Source organism: Culex pipiens, chromosome 2, assembly GCF_016801865.2.
Source record: "Culex pipiens pallens isolate TS chromosome 2, TS_CPP_V2, whole genome shotgun sequence".
Lineage (NCBI taxonomy): Eukaryota > Metazoa > Arthropoda > Insecta > Diptera > Culicidae > Culex > Culex pipiens.
The window spans coordinates 123,620,787-123,644,186 of NC_068938.1; the positions used below are offsets into that span (position 1 = coordinate 123,620,787).

The following is a 23,400-nucleotide window of genomic DNA, read 5'->3' on the forward strand; positions in this document are numbered from 1 at the left end:
CCAGCTAGGAACTGATCGTACAATACTTTACGAGCCATGGTTTCAACATTTTGAAATAAAATTTTGAATAATCGATCCGAGGACGTGGAGATGAGCAAGATTGAGGGGAAACCTCGTACATATATTTTTGATTCATCTAGCGATCGTTACTGATTATATAGCCCAATCTTCAGCTCGAATGTTGCCTGAGAGCAAGTGACCAAGTCTAAAGTAGCTTTCGAAGCTCTTCTCTGTGTACTACTACAGAGTTCTTCAAAGCTCAGACTCAGTCGCCAACAGATCGTCCGAGAGATTGCTTAGAGAGCCTGGAACTTATAATAAGCTCCAGGATTCCCGCAGCAGCCGAAATCCCCTCATCCCCAGCAGCCGACTGCTAGCTACACCTTTTCCCTCGCAAGATGAGTTTCAAGCCATCGACCTACACGGGAGCTCGGCGCTCCAGGATGTTACATTTGCAATTCAGAGATTTGGATAACCTTTCAACTAAGATCAATTCATAAGTCTTTACAGGGAGGGCACATATTTCTAAGTTTAGATTTTGCTAGCCCTAAAAGAGCACTTTCAGGGAAAATATTTTTTTAGAAATTCATAGAATTAAACACATTTAAATTTGAGGGATTTTACAAACTTCTAAAAAAAAATAATCTTAACTAAAAAATTTCAATGCATCAAAAAACTGGAAAAAAATTCAAAAAAACGAAAAAAAAATTTCAAAAATTTTCAGAATCGAAATTGCTATCATAAATGACAAAACAAAGCAAAGTAACAAAGTCTGACCAGTCTCCCTATTTATGGTCTCTACGTTCGAGATGTCCTGATAGTAAAATTTCGATCGTAATTTCGCGATGGTAAATCGTCATTTGTCGATGCTCGAAATCTTACTTTTCAGAAATCTCGATCATGAGTCCTGCACATAGTCGAGAAATTACAACCAATTGCAACAATCTCCACGCTAATTTTAATTTAAGATCTTTTAAAAATTGTTTAACTGTACCATATTAAAATTTAAGACCAAACTCACTTTTTAATATAAAACTTTATAATTATCGATTTTATTATTTTTGATATATTTTTCTCCTTCCTAATTTGAGCTCTTCAGCTTTCTGTTCTTCGACATTTTCCAATAGCTATTGATTTCGGATATCAAACAATAAAAAGCACAGATGATGTCGTTCTATAAAATGTTATATATTTTGCTTTAAACAACTGTTATACACATTATTTAATAGTTTAACCGCGTTTTTTTTTTATTCTCGCCAAGTTTACTTCCAAATTACTGATATAAATTGTGAAGATTTTTTAAGTAATGTTTAAGTAAAACTTACCCTCCCTTTCGTTCACTTTTCATCGCAAATGTTTTACGGTTTATTTATTTTTTTTTTTATCATTTTTCTTTGCCCAAAGTGCAGATTCAATCGGCTTCATTTTTGAGTAAGTTTCCCACACTTGCAATTTCAGCGTTATCACCGTTTATAAATAATTTCATTTTGGTTGTCTGTCTTTTTGTTTTGTTTTGTATGTGTGTGTATAGCAAGGCCCAGTTTTTGTTCTCGACATGATTTTTTGATGTTGTTGTTGTTTAAGTGGAGTTGGGTGATCTCTTTGCGTAACTTCTCTCGATCTTCTTATTTGCTCTATTGCTGGTTTTTGCTATCGCGTGCGCCTAATTCTAGCGTCCTTTTTTTAAATGTTTCTATCGATTAGTAATGTTGTGTTTCTTTTATTTATTTCGTCATCATGAACTTGTATAGCAAGGCATATTTGGGTTGTTTGATCAAAATCGATCCTAATTGATGATAAACTATTTTTTTATTTTAATTTTTTTGATACTAAAAGGCACTAGTATCCAAAATACTATCTTGTGTAAAGGCATAATTTTGATGCGTTTTTTTCTTTCTGCTTTGCCAATTGAGCACGTCTCCTCGTCTTTTGCAGAACTGTGAGGAATGAAATAACTAACTTTTCTATAATACCGATCTCACTAAACGGAACGAAACTTGCTTACCACGATTCTTAAGTACAAAAATGCTAAAGAGACCTCGTGCATGGAATGGAAATACTAGCGAGTGCAACTTAAGTGTTTTTTTTTCTTTCGGGGGAAGGAATGTTTGAAACAGTTGCACAGACTTATTAGATTTATAAATGGAATGCTGTTGCAAATACTTTTTTCTTCTTCCTTTCTACATAAAGTTACGTTTAAACATCGAACAAACATATGTGTGTAGACAACATTAAAGTAAGTTTTTTTTTCTTTATTGAATACAGAACAATAGTCTGCCGTAAATAGCGCAGCGCAGTATAAACACGAATCTTCACTGTGTGCAAAATATAACGAACGGAATGTTTTTATAAAATACTGTTTGCTCTTAATTTAATATATAAACTTATAAAACACATCAAAGAAAAAAAAAACTGGAAACATACTGAAGTCACAATTGCGTTCGCGGCGAGTTGGGAGGGGGAGTTGATCGACTGTCTCGTAATCGTGAAGGTTCTGGGGGAAACAGGAGGAAGGAGGTGCTAATTAAGATAATTAAAGTACACTCTAAAGATGCAGCACTCCGTCCCGCTGCGTGATGAGGGCGTTCTCCTCGAGCGTGGCGGCCCCCGTCAGATCGCGGATCTCGTCCTGGTCGTCCTGATCCTGGTCGTCCGAGTTGGTCGTTTGGTGCGACTGGTGCGAACCGCCCGACAGTTGACTGTTGCGCGAGAACGAGCCACGCCGCGGTGGCGCCAGTGTCCGCTGGTTCGCCGGCTTTACCGTGATGATCAGGTTCGAGCTGTTGGCCACCATCATGTCCGTGACCTGGTCCAGCGTTTTGCCGTTCACCTCGATTCCGTTCACCTCTAGCACCTCGTCGTTGACGGCCAGCAGGCCCGTACTCTCGGCCAACCCTCCCGGGACCAGGCGGGAGATGAAAATGCCCGGCTGCTTCTCCAGCCCGTTGGCCGTCACGCGCACCGATGTTCCGTCACTGAAAACAAACTAAATTAGTAAAGAAAAAACAAGCACAGATGTAACTCAAATAACTCTCACCGAATGTAGAACCCGAGCGGTTTGTCGCTGCCATGCTTCAGCAGCCGAACGCGTCTGCAAGTTTCCGGAACAATGTCGACGTCGATGATCGCGGAGACCTGCAGGGAGAGTCGAGCAATGTTTTAAGTGTGTAACAATCAATTAAAGGGGGAGTAAACGACAACCCACCTGGCGAAAGTCATGCGGATTGGAGATGGCCAGCCCGCGCGATTTGACCGGCGTCTGGCCGAGGATGCTGCTGATTAGGTTGCGCGGTCTTATCGTGCCGTAGCCGGTGATTTCCTCTGTGCTGTCGCCTGTGCGGAAAAGGGATTTGAAAGAAAGGGATGAAATATTATTTGAGTTTGGGATTCCGTTAATTTAATTCCTTTAGATTTGTTCAAAAGTTTTCTATCTAATAGATCCTAGTTGGTTAGATTTAATGGCATTAAAAGTAATATTAAACAAAGCTCGGTTCCCCGAGGAAGACCACCAGAAATCCCGATGCGAGACGCGTTATCTCAACTAGACCTTGATGTTCTCTATGCGATCTAGCAGTTCCTCTTAGATTCCAAAATATCCATTTAGTTTTTCTTCAGTTAGTTTTCGTTTCTGGTTTGCACCGGAAGCAAAGGAAGATCGCCCCAGCAGCTGGACACCGAGTTGCGGCTGAGGACAAAAGCAAAGGCCAGCAGAGCCAACCAAGACCCCTACACAATCCCCCATCCCTTCCCACGCCTTGTCTTTAACATCAATCCCTTCCCTACTAACCCCGAGTAGGCCGCGGGTAATCGGCTAACACTAACATTTAGGGTGTGTTCTCATGACTCCTGAAATTACGTGAATTCCCAAAGACGTCTTTGAATTAACGTCGTACCGGTTGGTTTGTGTATAGGGATTTAGATAAACCGCTTTCATTTGTATAGCAAAAATTCCCGCCAGATGGTGTTGATCGCATACTTTCTGCTATTGCCAAACTTTCGAAAACGACGAAACTCTTGATTAAATTTTGAAAATGGCTCATATAAAAAAACAAACCTGAAAAGTGGATAATTTGATTGGTTCGGGTACTTAAGCTAATAATCCCAAACATCTATGAGCGATTGTAGCTTTGTCTTTATATTGAAATCTGAGAATCTCGCAGCTTTAAGTTTTCTTTTTATTGACTATCGTAATTGATTGATTCCGCAAAAATAAAGTTTATTTCACAATAATAGGGTTGTTGGGCAGACATCGGAATGGCAAAGATTTGCTGCTGGCGGCGGCGCGGTTGCTCGTTCGTTGGGTTTTAGCCTCTATGATTGTGATTTCCGGCATGATGATCAATTACGGATTCCTAGTACCGTCATCAGGGGTGACATTGCGTTTGGGGGATGAGATTGGGTCATACAAAAATGCTGAAATTTGTTAACCTAATCTCACCCTCGGACCCAATGTCACCATTGATGACGGTACCGGTAGCTCTGGTATATCAGAATCTCACGCTTCTGGCCACTTTTGAACAGCTGGAATTCAGTGAAGATCTTGGCTGGACATGACAGCAACAAAACTCATAGGCATAATCCCATAATCTTAATAGACCGCGATCAGCGGAGGTTGCATAATCTTGCGCTTGCCACCTTTGTTAGTATGGTCCGTAATAATTTACCTCTTCCACCTCTTTACTGGAAATCGATTCTTGAACTACTTCTCCAAACTTCTTCTGCTGCTGCCGGATAAACAGCGATAGCGACGGAACCGGCGCCACCGCCATTCTTATGTCATTCATGATGGGACTTGATCTGTTTCCGACGGCGGATGGATGTGGTTGATCTTGCAATGACCAGCCTTCCCTGCCAATTCGATCGAAGAATCTGCTGCCAACCTCAATTAACACACCAATTAACCAAACACATCAACGGAATCCTTGATCGGTTTTCACGAATGAACCTCGCGGGACATTCCAGCTCCGATTACATCGCAACGCATTTTTTCACAATGATAACCACACACTTAGATCTATGATAAATCGGAATCGGATAGATTTTCTAAAATCATTAAAGTTAGCTAAATTTTCAGTGAAATTCAAATGCAAATTCGAATTGTTTGTAAACAAATCGTTATGGCAAACTCAACTTGCTACCTCGATTATGCACTCTACGTCAACTTGCATGCAATTTACGTCCGACGTTAAATCATTCACGTCACGACGTCAATTCAAGTGAAAGACGTTTTTAGACCCGAAGCGGTTCTTCCACCTGGAAAGTTTGAGATGGAAAATTCCAAGATTTTCCGGGAAAATCTTTACAAAAACAACTTCAAATCTTGACTTTTTTAAGATAAGGTCCTATAAACAAATGTAAACATTGAGTGTATCCCGCTTACTCCGATGGACTTTGACATAAGGTGTGAAAGGGATACACTCAATGTTTACATTTCTAGAGTTTTTTTTTGATTAGGTCCTATAAACATATGAAAGACAATAGTTTATTGGTCCTTTTCAAAAAAAAACTCTGGATTTGTTTATAGGACCTTATCAAAAAAAAGTCAAGAAATATCTTTTTCTAAGTAAGCAAGCATGTTTACATAGATTTTGCATGAAAAATATGCGTAAATTGGGTACTAAAGCCCTATGTCAATTTTTATGTACAACGGTAAAAAACACGATAAAAAACCATTTCTGATCACTTTTTTTTTCATTTTAATGCAAAAAAAAATATTGCCAAGGCAACATTTTTTCGATAGATCAACTATAGTCCCCTTGGAACGAGCTGTCAAGTAGGAGCTTTTCTGTCAAGAAGGACCGCGAGGATAATTTTTCAAAATTGATTTAAAAATCAATTTTAAACTCTTTGTGGTTGTACAAAGGGTCATTGTACTCAGAAAAATAAGCTTTATCGCTGCAAACAATAATATCAGCAATCTAAGCTTAATTTTAGGACCCAATTGGTGAAAAACTATTTACGTCTACAAATGAACCGGTAACGTAAATTCAAAGACGTGAATTCAGGAGTTATGAGAACACACAAGATCCTCTGTAATTATTAAGTCAAATCGAGCCAAACATTTCATTAGGGCACAAAAGCAAAACGTAAACATTTGGGATTATTCCACTATTCTATTCATTAGTACACTCCCTACATGCCCTCCGAGAATCAGATTGATAGCAAACAATTTACCATTGAAAAAATCAAAAACACAAAAGGGCACATAACAATTTTCACTCCAAACCAAAAAAAAATGTTCAAATGTGCCCTTCTGTTTTTCGTTAGTTTTTCGTAGTTGTGGAACTTTTTGTGTTATAAAGATTCTATGACAATTTCCGGAATTCCATTTCCCGGAATGGACTTTTTCCGGAATGGACATTATCCGGAATGGACGTTTTCCGGAATGGACGTTATCCGGAATGGACATTATCCGGAATGGACGTTATCCGGAATGAAATTTCCCGGAATGGACGTTTCCCGGAATGGACATTTCCCGGAAAAATGAGTTTTTTAGATTACCTGATTTGAGAATGAATGGAATCTTGCCTACTCGCTTACTTGTGGTTAAGAATTATATAGTCTGTATTCCGTTAGTTTGAGCTAGTCACATTTAAGGAACTCGATATTTTGACAACAATATAAATGATAAATTCTTACTTTTACTAAATGATAAAAAAGAAAGTGAAATGTTCGGACACGAACAATAGAAGCAAGCGTTGACTATTGAAACAATACTTTATTAACCACCACGTGATGTAACAATGTAGATCGATAGATATTAGACAAACACTAGATGTTTTTAACATTATTTCAATGTGTTGTTATATGTAAGAATTTTCCCTTCTTTTGTTAACAGTTGTCTTTTCTGACTTAATTGTACCAAATTTTACTATAAAGCAGAATGATTATTTTCAAAGAAGAAAAAATCTCAAGAAAATAAAAGCTTTTCAGAAAATCAATGTATAATGTGTACTTTTTTGAGATTTTCCCTTCTTTAAAAATACACGATCTTTCATCAAAGTAATGGGATTTTATTTCGTCCGTGATTTTATATAAGAATTTTCCCTTCTTTTGTTGATTCTACTAACTTTTACCTAGTTTTTCGTTAAAGAACTTTGCACTATAATTAATAAATAAAATAATAAGCTTTCAGAAGAAAATCTCAAGAAAGTACACATTATACCTTGATTTTCTGAAAAGCTTTTTATTTTCTTGAGGTTTTCCCTTCTTTGAAAATAAACATTCTGCTTTACAGTAAATAAAACTAAAATAAATTGTTCGCTCTACAGCATTGCCTAGGCGTTCTCGATTGCGACATTCCTACTCGAAACTAGGTGTTCGAAGGCTAGATTGTTGAGGCAATTGCAAACCTTTTTTTACACCTGAGCTTCCATTCACCCCGAGATTCGAACTGACGATCTTTGGATTGTTAGTCCAACTGCTTGCCAGTGACTCCACCGAGACAGGACCCAGGGAGACGGCTCCTACACCTGGACTGAGCTACCGATCTAACTTCTAGGTTAGACCGGGGCCAACCTTTACTTCCCCGTCCGACGGAAGGTGTGAACAGGCAAATCACAGAGAACAGATGTACATCTAGTCTCTAACTTGTGTGTAAACACTGTTGCACTAAAAAAATGCGCTGCATACAATCTTGCATCAAAGAAATTAGAGTGTGCAGGATACGCTTGGCGGCGCCACCGTCGCGGCTGAGAATACTTGACTTAACAATGAAAAAGGCTCAATAATTTCGGAAGAAAATAAATGTTAACCTCGTTTAAATATAAAATTCACTTCTGTATAATTCCAGTTGACTAACAATAATGCAAAAATGCATTAACATTAACGAAAACATAACAGAAAATTCATTCAAAAATGATTTTTCAAGCGACAACTTAAAATAGTCCTTTTACACATGTTATGTCCGATTTCGTTTTGTTTACTTTCTTTGGCGCGTAAAATTGCAACCCTGTGATGAAGGACAGTCAGACATTGGTCTGATGTCGTTCGTACAGAATGTTTTATGCAGTGATTAGATGGTCCAACGTTCTGCTACTGTGGGCCATCATGATTTTGGAAGTGGCGCTATCTAGGCGGATGGTGCACACCCTAGCTCTTTTCAACGCATTTTGGTTTGAATTTTTACACACGTTTTCCAATGCTGTTTGTTCAATGATATACATCTGTTCTCTGTGGGCAAATCTCGTCTCGAAAAATGCCACCACCGTGACCGTCTGGGATCGAACCCAGGCCGAATGAGTGAGAGGCGACCACGCTTACCCCTACACAACGGTTCCTGGACTCTGCTTTGTAGTGCTGAGTCCTTTAAAGAAAAACTAGGTAAAATATATAGTAGAATTAACAAAAGAAGGGAGAATTCTTATATTAAATCCCATTACTTTGATGAAAGATCGTGTATTTTTAAAGAAGGGAAAACCTCGAGAAAGTACACATTGATTTTCTGAAAAGCATTTTATTTTCTTGAGGTTTTCCCTTCTTTGAATAGTAAAATTTGGTAGAATTTAGACACAAAAGTCAACTGATTAACAAAAGAAGGGAAAATTCTTACATAACAACACATTGAAAGAATGTTATAAACATTTGTTTGTCTAATATCTATCGATCTATATTGTTACATCTCGTGGTGGTTAACAAAGTATTGTTTCAATCGTTGACTATCGTGTCCGAACATTTCACTATAATTTTTATGATTCATGTAATAATTATTTATATTGTTGTCAAAATACTAGGTCAAACCAATGGGATACAAACTATATAATTCTTAACCACAAGTAAGCGAGTAGGCAAGATTCCATTCATTCTCAAATCAGGTAATATAAAAAACTCATTTTTCCGGGAAATGTCCATTCCGGGAAACGTCCATTCCGGGAAATTTCATTCCGGATAACGTCCATTCCGGATAATGTCCATTCCGGATAACGTCCATTCCGGATAACGTCCATTCCGGAAAACGTCCATTCCGGATAATGTCCATTCCGGGAAATGGAATTCCGGAAATTGTCATAGAATCGTTATAAAGTGAACTTTTCATACATTCTTAACACTAATTCACTTAAAAAAAAAGTTTGGTTTACTTTTCACCAGGCATTTCTGCAGAAAAAAACTTTGTCGAAATACAACATTTAATACGGTCCCGCGGCTACTGTTCAGTACTCTTTTGAAGAATGTTTATGTTTTACATACCTTATCTACACCATTCAATCACAAAACTTACCAATTATCAAAATTTCCACTGAATCCCTCATTATTTCTTACTAAACAAAAGGGCCCATAAACATCAGTCAAAACATCAATCCGGTGACAGCGCTTTAGTGCCCTTTTAATTCTCTTCGAAATTGCATTTAGAAAGGGCCCATTATGAACAGCAGTTGGAAGCTAAAAGGGCCTAATAACGAGATTTTTTAAAATTATGAGTTTTATTGCGAAAATCAACAGAAATTAAGAAGCATTAAAGCAGAGTTGATGATAATGATGTGTTTTATCGTATCATCAGTAAAAATACCATCAGTCAAGCTTCTTTTTAAAATAGGAATTGAAACAAGTTGTTCAATTTTTGCAAGCGATTTTCTCGAATGGCGGTTTTTGGTTTTGTGCCCTAATGAAATGTTTGGCTCGAAATGTAATTACAAAAGCCGACTCGGTCCTAACCAGGTCCCAGTACCGAAAAGGACCTAATAAAAATAATTTTATGAAAAAAAAGCTCGGTTTTTTGACCATTTTTTTCATAATTTATTTAAATAATTTAGCATTCCTTTATCTTAAAGGTAAATTGAAACTAACGATTGGTTTTTTTTTTCCAAAGTTTATATGTAGAATTAGTGCTGTTCTCTACTCCCACATATTGCATGCATTTTTTGCATTTATGCAACAGTGACGAACCGCCTTAAATATCCATAATATATAAACATTGGAGAAAAATTGTTGGAGCAACCGTAGAATTAGTATATATAATTAGTTGTAGTAGTCTATGACTTAGGAGCCACAAATAAATCTATTCAATCGTTGTCCATCACTCAAACCTACAAGACCTACTGCCTTTAGGTTATTGGCCCAGACAGTTCCGTAGCAACGGTTGTTAGGAGAAAATAGCAGAAGAAAATTTTCACTCAAGAAGTTCACTGAAGAATTTGGAAAAAGTTTGTCCTGAAACGATGGCCGATGAAGAAGCCCGAGTTCCTGGCGCTGGACGAGGCGGGGCGGCGGTTCAACCTGGCGGTCCAAGCCTACCCGAAAGTTCCGTTTCGCTGCCGGTGAAAGGAGAACTCTGGGCGTTTGCTACGAAGATGGTCCTGATCAAGGAACGGACCTGGCCCGCCGTACGGGATCCTGTAGACGGAGAACCGGAAGTGGACGCGGATACCTCGGAGCAAGCACTGGCGACTATCTGCCTCAGGCATGGTCCAGATTGCGGCAACAGCGAGAGAAGCTTGGGACATCTTACGCAACACGTTCGAGGACAGCGGTTCTACTCGGAGGATCGGTCTCCTGAGAAAACTGACCGGGATTCGGTTGGTGGGAGCTGAGAGGTGGAGGAGATCATCTCCTCGACCCAGGAGTACGTCAGCGAGATAATGGTAACCTGTAACCAGCTGGCGGAAGTCGGCTTCAAAGTCGAAGATGATTGGGTGTCGAGTTTGCTGCTGGAGAGCCTGCCAAATACGTACACACCGATGATTCTCGGATTGGAATCGTCAAGGTGACAGCGGAAAAGGTGAAGGGCACGATCATGCAGGAGGTGAAGGTCGATGTTGGATCGAGCTCGAGCGAGAGCAAGGGCGCATTCTACAGCAAGCAGCGGCAGCAGAAGTTCAAGCACTACGCGTCGGAGTGCATGAACGGGACGAGTGCGAAGAGCAAGGAGAAGTCTGGCAACCACAAGGGGAACGCGATTTCGCTCTTTGCTGCGTTCAACGCGGTGGAGTCACCGGCAGGAGCCGGTGGTGACTGGATCATCGATTCCGGAGCGACAACCCACATTTGCCGGAACGAAGAAATCCTGCAAAATCCATCGAGTGTGTCGGCCAAAAACAATGTGGTCAACAACGCGGAAGTCGCCGTCGTTGCTAACGGTTCTGTCAAGCTGGAAGCTGACTGTGATGGAGAAATTCGGAATTTGACGATGACCGACGTGATGTGCGTTCCGGACATGTGCAAGAAAAGGTTCCCGTGTGGAGTTCACGAAGGACGCATGTGTGGTGCTGGACGCGAGTGACATGGTAGTAGCGATTGGTCGAGAGATGGACGGTCTCTATAAGCTCACCGAATCCAAGCGATCTCGTGCGAATCTGGTGCAAGCAGACAACAAGTTCGAGCTGTGGCATCGCCGGATGGGACATCTCTCTGCTAGCGGAATTAAGCGATTACGAGAGATGACGACTGACGCTATTTTCTGATCTTCATTGACGATGCCAGCCGCAAGACCGTCGTGTACTTCCTGAAGTCGAAGACTGATGTGCTGGAAGCATTTCGAAACTTCATCGAAAACAACGTTGCCAGATTATTTTATGGGAAATCTGTATTTTCTTAAAAACAAATCTGTATTTTATCTGTATCTTGTCAAATTCGAAGCCATAGAAGATTTTTTTAGACTTTTCACAACAGATTTAAGCTTTTTAATCATATTAAAGCATAATTCAATTACTAAATTATTGAAATTTTCAAAATAAATCATTTTTAAAAAATCTGTATATACAGATTTTTGTGATTTTTGGGATCAAAAAATCTGTATAATACAGATTTATCTGTATATCTGGCATGGCTGATTCGAAAACTCATGTAGTTGACTTTGACAGTTCTAATCGTCATTTCGAGCCAAACATTTCATTAGGGCACAAAACCAAAAACCGCGATTCGAGAAAATCGCTTGCAAAAAGTGGACAACTTGTTTCAATTCTTGACTTTTTTTGATAAGGTCCTATAAACAAATGTAAACATTGAGTGTATCCCTTTCACACCTTATGTCAAAGTCCATCGGAGTAAGCGGGATACACTCAATGTTTACATTTGTTTATAGGACCTTATCAAAAAAAAGTCAAGAATTCCTATTTAAAAAAGAAGCTTGACTGTTGGTATTTTTACTGATGATACGATAAAACACATCATTATCATCAACCTTGCTTAAATGCTTCTTAATTTTTGTTGATTTTCGCAATAAAACTCATAATTTTAGAAAATCTCGTTATTAGGCCCTTTTAACTTTCGAACTGTTGTTCATAATGGGCCCTTTCTAAATGCAATTTCAAAGAGAGCTGAAAGGGCACTAAAGCGCTGTCACCGGATTGTTGTTTTGAATGATGTTTACGGGCCCTTTTGTTTAGTTAGAAATAATGAGGAATTCAGTAGAAATGTTGATAAATGGTGAAGTTTTGTGATTGAATAGTGTAAATAAGGTACGTGAAACATAAAAATTCTTCAAAAGTGTACTGAACAGCAGCCGCGGGACCGTATTAAATATTGTTTTTTGACAAAGTTTTTCTCTGCAGAAATCCTTGGTGAAAAGTAAACCAAACTTTTTTTTTGAGGTGAATTAGTGTTAAGAATGCATGAAAAGTTCACTTTATAACACAAAAAGTTCCTCAAGTACGAGAAACTAACGAAAAATAAAAGGGCACATTTGAACATTTTTGTTGGTTTGCAGTGAAAATGGTTATGTGCCCTTTTGTGTTTTTCATTTTTTCAATAGGAAATTGTTTGTTATCAATCTGATTCTTGGAGGGCATGTAGGGAGAGTACTAATGAATGGAATAGTGGAATAATCCCGAATGTTTACGTTTTGGTTTTGTGCCCTAATGAAATGTTTGGCTCGAATTTGGAATTTGCACTTGGAGCCATTTGGATGTCGTAAATATGGATGACCTGGAGATGGCCTGGAGGCAAGGACCAGCTAAGACAAGCCAAGCCAGCTCGCATGAGCGGGAGTCGATCATTGGAATTGGCTACCACCTGAAGTGGCCGGAGCCCCTGGGGATGTTCCGATGGGGTTCCAGGGCCACGAAATTGATCACAAAAGAGTTGTCTTGCCTAATTATGAGGGACTTATGGGGAAATTTGCACCGGAGATAAATACCGTGTTCGCTAAAATCCTTTTTCGTACACTTCGAAATGGCACGATCATGCACCATTCTAATCGAAAATCTGCCAAATTTGTGGTCGGAATCGCAATCAAAAGATCATCAGTTTAAAGTTCTGAGGTAGAAGCGTTCCAGATGGAAAAAAAGTCTGAGTAATCTTTTTATCTTATCTTGTTTTTTTTTTTTAATTTGCATTTTTGTAACATCTGAGTATGCTTTTATTTTAACAAAAAAAAAGCTGAAAAGGCGCTTCAAAACATTGTCACATAAATCTGGCTGTTTAGTACATCTTTCGCAAGCAGTTTTCAACAGTCCATTCTTGATTAAATCTAATCCACATTTGGCGTCGAGCAGAATTGCGCGATAAAAAAAAACGATTCTTTCATTCCCCGCCAATCATTTTACACACATCGCCCGTCGTTAATCACCCTCATTTAGGGTATATGGCCCTATTTTGGACCTACTATGCAAAGCGTCAACATATTTCGCATAGTTCTCAGGAACGGTCTAACTAATTTGGCTCATTTCAGGATTGTTTTGTGTCTTAATTTATGCTTAACAAAGTGTACTATTGAAAATTTAAAATAATTTAACCATTCCATTGTAATAAGCATTTCAAGTAAAACATTTTTTGGATGCTTTTTGGACTTATTGAATGTATTTTGGAGACATCGCTGAACCTATTTTGGACCCACACTCTGATTGGTTGAAATTTGGACAACTCGAATTGCGGCGTGCGGCGGCAACACGCACACTTACAAAAACTCGGTTTGATAAACCAAAGGGCCAATCCACGATTATAATTTGGAAAATATTTATTTCAGAAATTGAATAATTATGATGAAACAATAGATTTGAATTTGAAAACGTGTTTTAATCATATTGAATGGAAACTCACGCATCTTTAGCAGGTCTCTGTCCTATTTACCATTTGCATATTCTTACGACCTAATTGTTCAAGCATAAGAACATATAAGACAACCCGTTATTACTCGCAATAAAAACACCTTATCTTACACACAAAAAAATATTACGGTAATGACAAAAGTAACTTACTTTTGAATTAAAAAGTTGTTAAAATTTGCTACATTAAAAGTTTTTTTCTTGTTTTAAAAATGAAAACTTTTACTGCTACAGTTTTTGAAAATCTCATTGCTCAGTGATTTAAAAGTTTTTACTTTTAATTCGACTGTAAAATTTCTTTCATTTTGACGTTCTCTGTAACCGTGTACGCCTAAGTCGCAAATGTAAACAAACACTTTGGTGGGTCCGGTGGTGCTGGTGGGTCTAGGACGCAAAGCAAAGCCGACCGCGGAAGCAGCCAGGACTCGGACGCGGAAACCTTCGTGAGCCAAACAGCAGCAGCGGAACGCCTTCGAAGGAGGGTGGTGCAGGAGCGGGACGAGGTCGAGTGCTCGAAAAGGACAAGGCCAGCTTCCTGCAGGAACTGCAGCTGTTCCACGGCCGGAATGCGTAAGAAGGAAGCTTGGGTGTTTTGTGGGGTTTGTGATTGATTTTGTTTGTTTTTGTAGGATGAGAGGTAGGAATGTGGATTCGCACCGGTTGTATTGGGTGGTGGTGGCCCGGGATTGGTGGTTGAAGGTCAATTCGCGTGAGGACTGGGGCGAGATCATCGAGGAGATGGCGCTGCCGAAGCGTTGCGTGAACAACGAGATTGCGTTGAAGAAGATTAACTTCCGGTTTTTGGACAAGTACGCGAAAGTTTATTTTCACGATGGTCCTCCGACGAAGAGGAGGACGACGAAAAGCTACATAATCGGAGGTGGTCAGCGCAGATGTTGCACTCGGTACCGGCGGTTTACAGCACCGGTGAGTATTGAGAATGTGTGCAGTGGCTAGCCAACTTCACTTACTTTCCATCTCTTTTAGCAACTTCCCGCCCACAAACACTCACGTCGCGACGGCGCAGCTTCAGCCGAATGAATCTGGACAGTGAGCCAAAAAAAAATCTGTGTCATTCTCGAAGTAGGATTACGTGCTCAAAATCGAACTCCGTTCCGAGGGCCTCATCAACTCCATGTTCCGGATGCGCTTCCAGGATCAGAAAACCCCCGTTCAGGCACTTGACTTTCCAGCCGGGAAACGTCGACCACCCTTCCCGAATCAATGGCCAACTCCTCCAAGACTGTCCTGATTGAGGCCGGAAACGTGACCATCGTGTTACACTGCTGTCGCGCGTCGAAGCCTCCATCCGGAACCGTCCAGCCTGGGGTATTCGGAAGTGACCGGTGGCGTACCGTATGAAGCAGAAGCTAGTGGAGAAGCGTTAAATACAAAAAAAGTGTTTTTCTAACATACTGTTTAATTTTTTTTAAATAAATGTAAAAAACCAAGCACATTTTTCTGAAATTATCCCTGTAGTGCTAAATGTTGTGTATTCTTGCCATAAAAGGTTTCTTTTCCAATTAAAAGTAAAATACTTTTACCAATACAACGATTTTGTTCCATAAATGCATGTTAGTATCAAAAACTTTCCAACTTTTAAATTGAAAAGTTTGAACTTTCTACGAATATTCACCAACGCGAACTTTTAATCCAACGAACGATCTTTTTAAATTTAGAGTAATTTTTCTTTGTGTGTAAAATTAAATGAATGACAGAGATACATAACAAGTTTCAATGAAAAAAGGTTCTAAATTTTACGCAGAGCTTATGTTCAAATATTATTAAACAATCAAGAAATTTTAAAGGGAGATTATAGCTTGTAACTTGGTGTGAAACTTTCTCATCTGTCATGTTAAACTTTACAGTTGCTTGACAAAAAGTTTAACTACATGTTGCACTTTAAAAACAATGTAAGATTTGAAAAAAATCTTTGTTTGAATACCAGGGTGCCTTGATAGTCATAGTTTGTCTTGTTCAAAGCAGATTTGAGGTTTTCAAACATTATTTTTACTTCAAACTTACCATCACTTAGGTTGCTGATATAATTTTAAGAAAATCATTTATGTCAATACTTAGTTAACTATGTTTATAAGCTTTTTAACATAATACATAGAAATTTTAGGTAATATTGTTAAAAATTCAGAACTTTGCCTGAAATTCGTTAAAACTAGTTTTGTTTATTAAATTATGGATTTATATTACATGTATAACTGAATTTAAAGAACGAATCAAAAGTTTTCACATTTTATATGAAATTTGTTTTACTGGAAATGCCTTTAAATTATGAGATTTTTTAAAATTATGTTTCAAAAACAAATAATATTGAATAATATTTATATAACTTATTTTACCTTTCCTAGTAGAAGATTGTCCGAAGAATCCGAAAATGCATTCCGTTTTACGATTCAAAATCATGTTCATTGAAAAAATCATGACACGTTGAGAAGACGAAAATAATGCTATTTATCAACATTTTCTTAGTTATAGTTAACTAACTTTTTAAACTTTTCAAAATTTCATGAAAAGTTCTTCATGAGGTACTTTGAGCACTTCTCTACCACGGTCAGTATGATTCCATACCATTCCGTACGTATTCAATTTGTACTCTTCATTTTGCGGAAAAATATCAAACCTATCAAAGTCAAAGGCTATATGTCTCAAATCATAAAATTCATAATGTTAACATCGCATTAACCTCTTATGCTAATTTTTTTTTCGAAGATTTTTATTTTTCTAGCTGGTTTAATTGTGTTTCTAACAAGGGGTAGGACAGAGAGTAACCGAGTGACTCAATTTCTCAAAATGACTCAATGTTACTCAAAGTTAATCAATTTTCCTCCTGAAATTTTGTATAGCCTGGTTACGGAATTTTCGAATCGTAACTTTGACAGTTAGCTGTGTATACAAACAAAAAGTGATGCTGAAGGTTCAAAAGGTAAGTCAACTACTTGAGTAAAGATTCCGGGGATTATTACAGGTGCGGACAATCTCGGATTACATCTAGTTGTCCAGTGGGAGTAGATTCCCTGCGTAAAGGGCAAATGTCTTCTCAGGTCCGCTGCACAACCAAATCGGTTCCCACGGCTGAACTCCTCAATCGACGTCTTCAGGAAGTTATTCTCTTTGTTCATTCAATTTTTCAGAAACACCCTGGAAGCAGCCCCTTCAAGTCGGAAACAACATGCTCAACTCCCGGATTTATCCCCGTGTCCATGTCGTCTTGACCGCTGACGTCGGAACGGTCTCTGCTACAGGTCATTCACCACCCCACCGGCCGCGGATTTTTAGTGTGGGTGAAATCGGGCTCCGTTGCAAAGTTGGTTGAAGTTTGTCTGTAGTTGAAGGTCGTGGACAGGTTCGGGAGAACCGGGAGAAGCGGCTCAATGAGCGACCTGAATTGGTTCAAAAGCCAAGAAGTGCCACCGCGAAAATGCAACAAACAACGACTGTTTTCGATCTACAAGGAGCATAGAAAGTAATTCGAGTTGATCGACAAAGTGGACGTCGAGACGGAGCTGCGGCCCGAATCGCTTGATAACCGCCATCGCGGATCGGGACATGATCCTGTAGCAGAAGGTGCAACGGTCCAGAAGAGAGTGAACAAGTCGACGGTCTGCAAACGGATCATGGAACAGCTGGACCAGGCTGACATGGACCAAACGCAGCGACAAGTCGTCTCGATCAGCCAGGACAGTTTCTACCGGGAGTTAACCTCCGCGGAGAAGGTCCGCGCCGAGAAGGGTCAGTTCAACTTTGACCATCCGGACGCGTTCAACGAGGAGTAGATGCTGAAAACTCTGCAGGACGTGCTCCAAGGCAAGAAGGTCGAGATCAACGAGTATAACTACCGCGCATGAAGAATTTGGAGGCTAAAGGATGTGGTCGTAAAAGTAAGGACCTTCAGAGGGCGCTGAACCGTAACTCGGGACTGTAAGCTGCTTACCCCCGGAACGCTTAGAAAAACAATCTTCCGTTTGCAGCGGCGTTGCTATCACCTGATGTTTTGTTCTCCAAAAAGGCTTCTTCTTGCAAAAAAAAAGATATTTGAATGTAATTTGAATATTGCGAAATCTGATTTAAAAATAAAAGAGATTCTGAGAGCAAAAAAGTGGAAAACATTAGAAAAATATTTTTTAGACAATTCGGATACTTTTCTAGAGTATTTAAATCACACAAGGTATCTTTGACACTAGCGAATATTTTGATCAACAGGCGGAGCTGAAGGAGTTTGCTATGAATCTGTGATGGTCAAGAGATTACCAGGATTGTGGAGGACGACCGTTTGAAGATGTTAGAAGTGTATGGATAAAAGCTGCTTTTGTATCGTTACATTCCATAAGGTACGAACTCATCCTCCTTTAACCTAACCCGTTGATTCTCCAGGGAACACTCATGCCCTGGTCACGATCAGAGTTCCGTCCATCCGTGCCGGTTCCAGTTGAGCAATACAGCCGAAAAGACTTCCCGTAGTCAGTATGTACTTCCAGTAGGACAGGCTGCGGCTGTTTATCACGCGCCACCTTCTCCAAAATATCAGCCTTTTTGTCCGATTCGAGATAGCGTTGCTTTTTACTTGGTTCCTTTAACTCGTACGCCCTGTTGGCCTTGCTGGTCCTCCATTTCAGGATCGCTCGGGTTCTGTATGCTAAACAAGCCAAGAAATCGTTGAACCGATGCAACTGGCCACCACTCCCGGTCGCGTTCCTCTTTTATTGGCACCACGATCGTATTCTCCCGTTACGTTCATGGCCCGGAAGCACGTTCAACCGATGGTCGTAGTAACTATCGCGGTAGCACAACTCGATCGCTTTCGTGGCATCCTCCCGGGAAGTTCCAGTTGTTCCTCCACGGACACGGAATCCAAAGTAGAAGGAACTGGCTGGTTCGAACGTTCAACTCCTTCTCGTCGACAGCGGTTGACCAGATCGTCATCAATTCTACCACCAATCAGGCCGTCGCTCAAGGGTATCTAGGATTGCTTCCGGAACCATCTTCCGACTGTACCGGTCGTTGCATCCGTCGTAGCTATCGGAATTTCCAATAATTGAATCGAACTTTTTGCGTTCCTGTTTTGTTCGGTTTTTCCGCATGCTGTTGAATTTATTTTGCATTATCTGTCAACGTCAATTGTCATCGCTTTCAAATGTCAGTGTCAAAATTCGTTACGTCGGTTGTGAAGAATGAGAAAGTTTGAGTGGCTCAAAGTTACTCAATTCTACTCAAAATTTCTCAAAATTACTCACTGTCCTATCCCTTGGTTTCTAACATGATTGACACGGTAAAATTTTAAAGTGTAATTTATTATACACCAACGCTGCCAATTGTGAAAAAATACGTTATACCTGTATTTTTAAAAATCTATATTATATATAGATAAATATGCAAAAATCAGTTAAAACTTACAAAAAATATATTTTCCATATGTATATTTCTCTGATTAGTTTGCAATACGTCGTAAAAGCCATCACGATCTCCAACACTTATTTGATGTTTTTTCTGAACCAAACCAAATTTTGTTTGTTTTCCAGTAAAGAGCATTTAAAAGACGTGCAGATGATAATTCAAAGCATTTTTTATTTATAATTCGTAAATTGATCGAGAACTAAGCGAAAAATTGATTTGTTTACAACTAGCGCTTAGGATCTTTTTAAAACTAAATCAAGATTTTTTAAATTTAATTCATGCGACTTTTTCAAAAACCACTCGTAAGCGATGTTGACCGCTCCTGTCACGGTGACAGCTGACGATTTAATGAACTAGACCCTTTAGGTTTTTCAATCGTTTCCCCTTCAATTCCAACAGGGTAGCCAGTTTGCATTTTTTGAAGCAAAAATTAAAAAATATATGCGGCTTAATTGGTGATAATGATGTTAAGACAAAAATAAATCAACATCAGTTTAAATTTTGGGATACTTTGCAATCGGTCCTAACAATCATCTAAATCTCTAGCATCAATTTGCATTTTTATCGTTTAAAAAACATATTTTCATTGTTTCTGTAAATCATTTGCTTTTTAAAGCTTAGATTTCATTCAAATAATTACAGTAAAGAAATTCAATTCAAAATATTAAATTAAAAAATTTCGATCAATTTCAATGAAATATCGAAATAAATTGATAAACAAAACTGGCAACACTTTGTTATGCATGTGTTGGTGATAGCCTTGAACCGACGGCAAAGTAGCTCCAAAAACTGATCCAACGCGGCTGATTTGAAAAAATATTTTGAAATGAGTTTTTTTCGATAATAGAATAGTTATTTCAATGGTTTAGTGACGGAAAACAAGAAAGAATTAAATAAACAACAGTTACATTGCTCGGAAACCGGACGAAATTGCTTGGTGTCAGTGCAAAACAGAAAAAATCATCTAGGTGTCGCGAGCCAAATCTGATAAGCAACGAGGCCGGAATTTTTGGACCTAATCGACGTGCTAGGAAAATGAAAGGAAGTTCGAATGGCGTTGAAGAAAGTGGCTGAAAAAGCGGAAATAATCAAAAATGTTAACATTTTTGGAAGAGGTAAGATACAAAACGATCCTGCCTACACTTTCTGTTGGTTGGATTCAGTGAATTCGTACTTTAAAAGCCTGAGCTACATCGATTAATAAAAATAGGTCCAAAATAGGTACTAGGTCCAAAATAGGGTCATATACCCTAGTCAACACAACGCAATACAGACAGGAGAATCGAAAACAACGAACCGTTTTGTACTCGCGCAAGCCGAGTTAAGAGGCAGTATTTGTAGATTCTGCTCGGTTTGTTCTAGAGGTCGTATCGAGGTGCTCCGATTTGGATGAAACTTTCAGGGTTTGTTTGTCTATACATGAGATGAACTCATGCCAAATATGAGCCCTCTACGACAAAAGGAAGTGGGGTAAAACGGGCATTGAAGTTTGAGGTCCAAAAAACATGAAAAATCTTAAAATTGCTCGCATTTCCGTAAAACTTCATCAATTCCAATTCTCTTAGATGCATTCGAATGGTCTTTTGAAGCCCTTCAAAATGTGCTATAGACATCCAGGATTGGTTTGACTTTTTCTCATAGCTTTTGCAAATTACTGTTAAAAATGGATTTTTTTAAAACCTTAATAACTTTTTGCAACAGCATCCAACACCCATACTCCCATAGGTCAAAAGTTAGGGGATTTCATGGACTATAAGCCTGCGGTATTAACTTTTTGGTCAATCGCAGTTTTTCTCATACTTTTACGATTTTTCTATAACAAACATTTTACAACGTTGGTTTTTGCCCTGTTGGCTTCCATAGCGGCTTTTTTTGGTCTCAATTTTGACATATTCGGAATCCTCAGAAAATTTTACATTAGATTGAGGTGTTAATCTAATGTAAAATTTTCTGAGGATTTCAAATATGTCAAAATTGAGACCAAAAAATGCCGCTATGGAAGCCAACAGGGCAAAAACCAACGTTGTAAAATGTTTGTTATAGAAAAATCGTAAAAGTATGAGAAAAACTGCGATTGGCCAAAAAGTTAATACCGCAGGCTTATAATCCATGAAATCCCCTAACTTTTGACCTATGGGAGTATGGGTGTTGGATGCTGTTGCAAAAAGTTATTAAGGTTTTAAAAAAATCCATTTTTAACAGTAATTTGCAAAAGCTATGAGAAAAAGTCAAACCAATCCTGGATGTCTATAGCACATTTTGAAGGGCTTCAAAAGACCATTCGAATGCATCTAAGAGAGTTGGAATTGATGAAGTTTTACGGAAATGCGAGCAATTTTAAGATTTTTCATGTTTTTTGGACCTCAAACTTCAATGCCCGTTTTACCCCACTTCCCTTTGTCGTAGAGAGCTCATATTTGGCATGAGTTCATCTCATGTATAGACAAACAAACCCTGAAAGTTTCATCCAAATCGGAGCACCTCAATACGACCTGTTTCACATCGGTGAAAAACTCGCTCTTAAGCAAGCATAATGAAGCACCGACTCAACGAGTCAAACTTGGACTTGCAGCGACAACGACGTCGACGACGCATACTCAAGTGGCTTAGAACGTATGACTAAGCCTAGCTAGGTGGCTTATGCCCGATAGCGTCGAGTTCTATCGACAAACAAGGGATTGAACCAACTCAATTATGGAAGAAGGCCTACCTTTCCGCTGGATGATGACACGCAGCAGGGGGCGGGCCGTGGTCAGCGCCCGGCCAAAGTTGTCATCGTTGTTGATCGGCAGCAGATCGTTGTCCCGCGGGTCGATGTAGGACACCAGCAGCTGGGACCGGTCCAGTTTGTGCAGGCGCTCGAGCAGCGACTGGAACTCGTCGAAGCTGTGCTGCTCGGATCGCTTCAGCGACCATCGCCGGAACTCGGCATCAAACTGTGAAAGGGCCATGACAGAGTTAGCATAGATTCCCTACGGAATTCCCAACGGGATTCGTTTCCTACCTTGGACTTGACCTCGATGTGATCGCTCTCGAGCTTGGAGGTGGCGATTTTGTTCTTCGACATTGTTCAATGCATCGACGGACGGACGGAACCGAGGTGGGAGCGGCGAGGGAACCTTCCGGCTTGGGCCCTTTTCCCTTTGTTTTTGAACGGACTTTTTTTATCTTTCTTTTTGCTCCCTTGCCTTCAAATGCACTTGCGAAGTGGCGAAGACGACGACGGGTGATGATAAATGATCGCGATTCAACGACGACGACGACGACGGACGGGACAACGACACGGCACGGGAAAGTGCAGCAGGAGGCAGCAGCAGCAATGGAACCTGCCTCTAAAGTGAAACTTTTCAGCAAAAGTTGTGCGCCGTTTTCATGCCCGAGCGCATCGCCAAACGGCACCGATGACAATGTTCCCGCACGCGCGCACTTGCAAGCTACCGAGCGAAGCACAATTTCTAGCGATTTGAGCCCTTTTTGGAAGCGAAATTATACAAAGAACTTAGGCTCGGAAATTTCTGTGTGATAAAAACCTAAAAAAATGTTAGACGTTTTCGCGGCACTCACGGCGCGAGTCGAGAAATTTGACGGATGGGTCAAATATGAGTGACCGCGCTGTCAACTGTCAAAAGAAGCAAGGTTGTAGAATTGAGAAGGTAACTAAAGATTCGACGGCCGTTTTTTGTCGGAATGTCGGAGTTGGGTTAACATCTGAAACAATATCGAGAAACTAAAAGTGCAACATGGAGTTAAACTTTCTGTCAAGTTTCTGTGAAGATTATCATGAAAGCTGCGAAAGTTTCATTACGTGTCACAGGCTCATTTTTTTTATAGAGTTATCTAAGCCTGATCTCACGCACACTAGCACACCACTTTTGTGATGTCCGGTAAAAAAATCACATGCGTACGTTTATAACTCTATGGAAAAAAAATAATTCTAAAAATTATTAGATTTTAACTTTTTTTAATTCTAAAATTCTAAAATTCTAAAATTCTAAAATTCTAAAATTCTAAAATTCTA

General features: G+C 39.4%; 2 protein-coding genes across 2 annotated transcripts; one reads left to right on the plus strand and one right to left on the minus strand.

Moving 5' to 3' along the window:
• Positions 1–1,167: 1,167 nt before the first annotated feature.
• LOC120416641 (partitioning defective 6 homolog beta) lies at positions 1,168–22,942 on the minus strand. Its single transcript, XM_039578451.2, has 5 exons — positions 22,387–22,942; positions 22,093–22,318; positions 3,206–3,333; positions 3,038–3,135; positions 1,168–2,975 (listed from the first exon to the last, which is right to left on the minus strand). Exons 1-5 carry the CDS (start codon positions 22,447–22,449, stop codon positions 2,546–2,548), a joined length of 945 nt encoding a protein of 314 aa, XP_039434385.1. The 5' UTR covers positions 22,450–22,942; the 3' UTR covers positions 1,168–2,545.
• On the plus strand, positions 14,314–15,670 carry LOC128092856 (AT-rich interactive domain-containing protein 2-like). Its single transcript, XM_052707821.1, has 3 exons — positions 14,314–14,546; positions 14,606–14,903; positions 14,964–15,670. Exons 2-3 carry the CDS (start codon positions 14,607–14,609, stop codon positions 15,015–15,017), a joined length of 351 nt encoding a protein of 116 aa, XP_052563781.1. The 5' UTR covers positions 14,314–14,546; position 14,606; the 3' UTR covers positions 15,018–15,670.
• Positions 22,943–23,400: the final 458 nt, after the last annotated feature.

Coding starts and splice junctions, on each gene's coding strand:
- LOC128092856 (XM_052707821.1), top strand. CDS start 14,607: ATGAGAGGTAGGAATGTGGATTCGCACCGGTTGTATTGGGTGGTGGTG. Junction 14,904..14,963: donor ACCGGCGGTTTACAGCACCG/GTGAGTATTGAG, acceptor CATCTCTTTTAG/CAACTTCCCGCCCACAAACA.
- LOC120416641 (XM_039578451.2), bottom strand. CDS start 22,449: ATGTCGAAGAACAAAATCGCCACCTCCAAGCTCGAGAGCGATCACATC. Junction 22,319..22,386: donor ACATCGAGGTCAAGTCCAAG/GTAGGAAACGAA, acceptor GCCCTTTCACAG/TTTGATGCCGAGTTCCGGCG. Junction 3,334..22,092: donor TGTCATCATCCAGCGGAAAG/GTAGGCCTTCTT, acceptor TTTTCCGCACAG/GCGACAGCACAGAGGAAATC.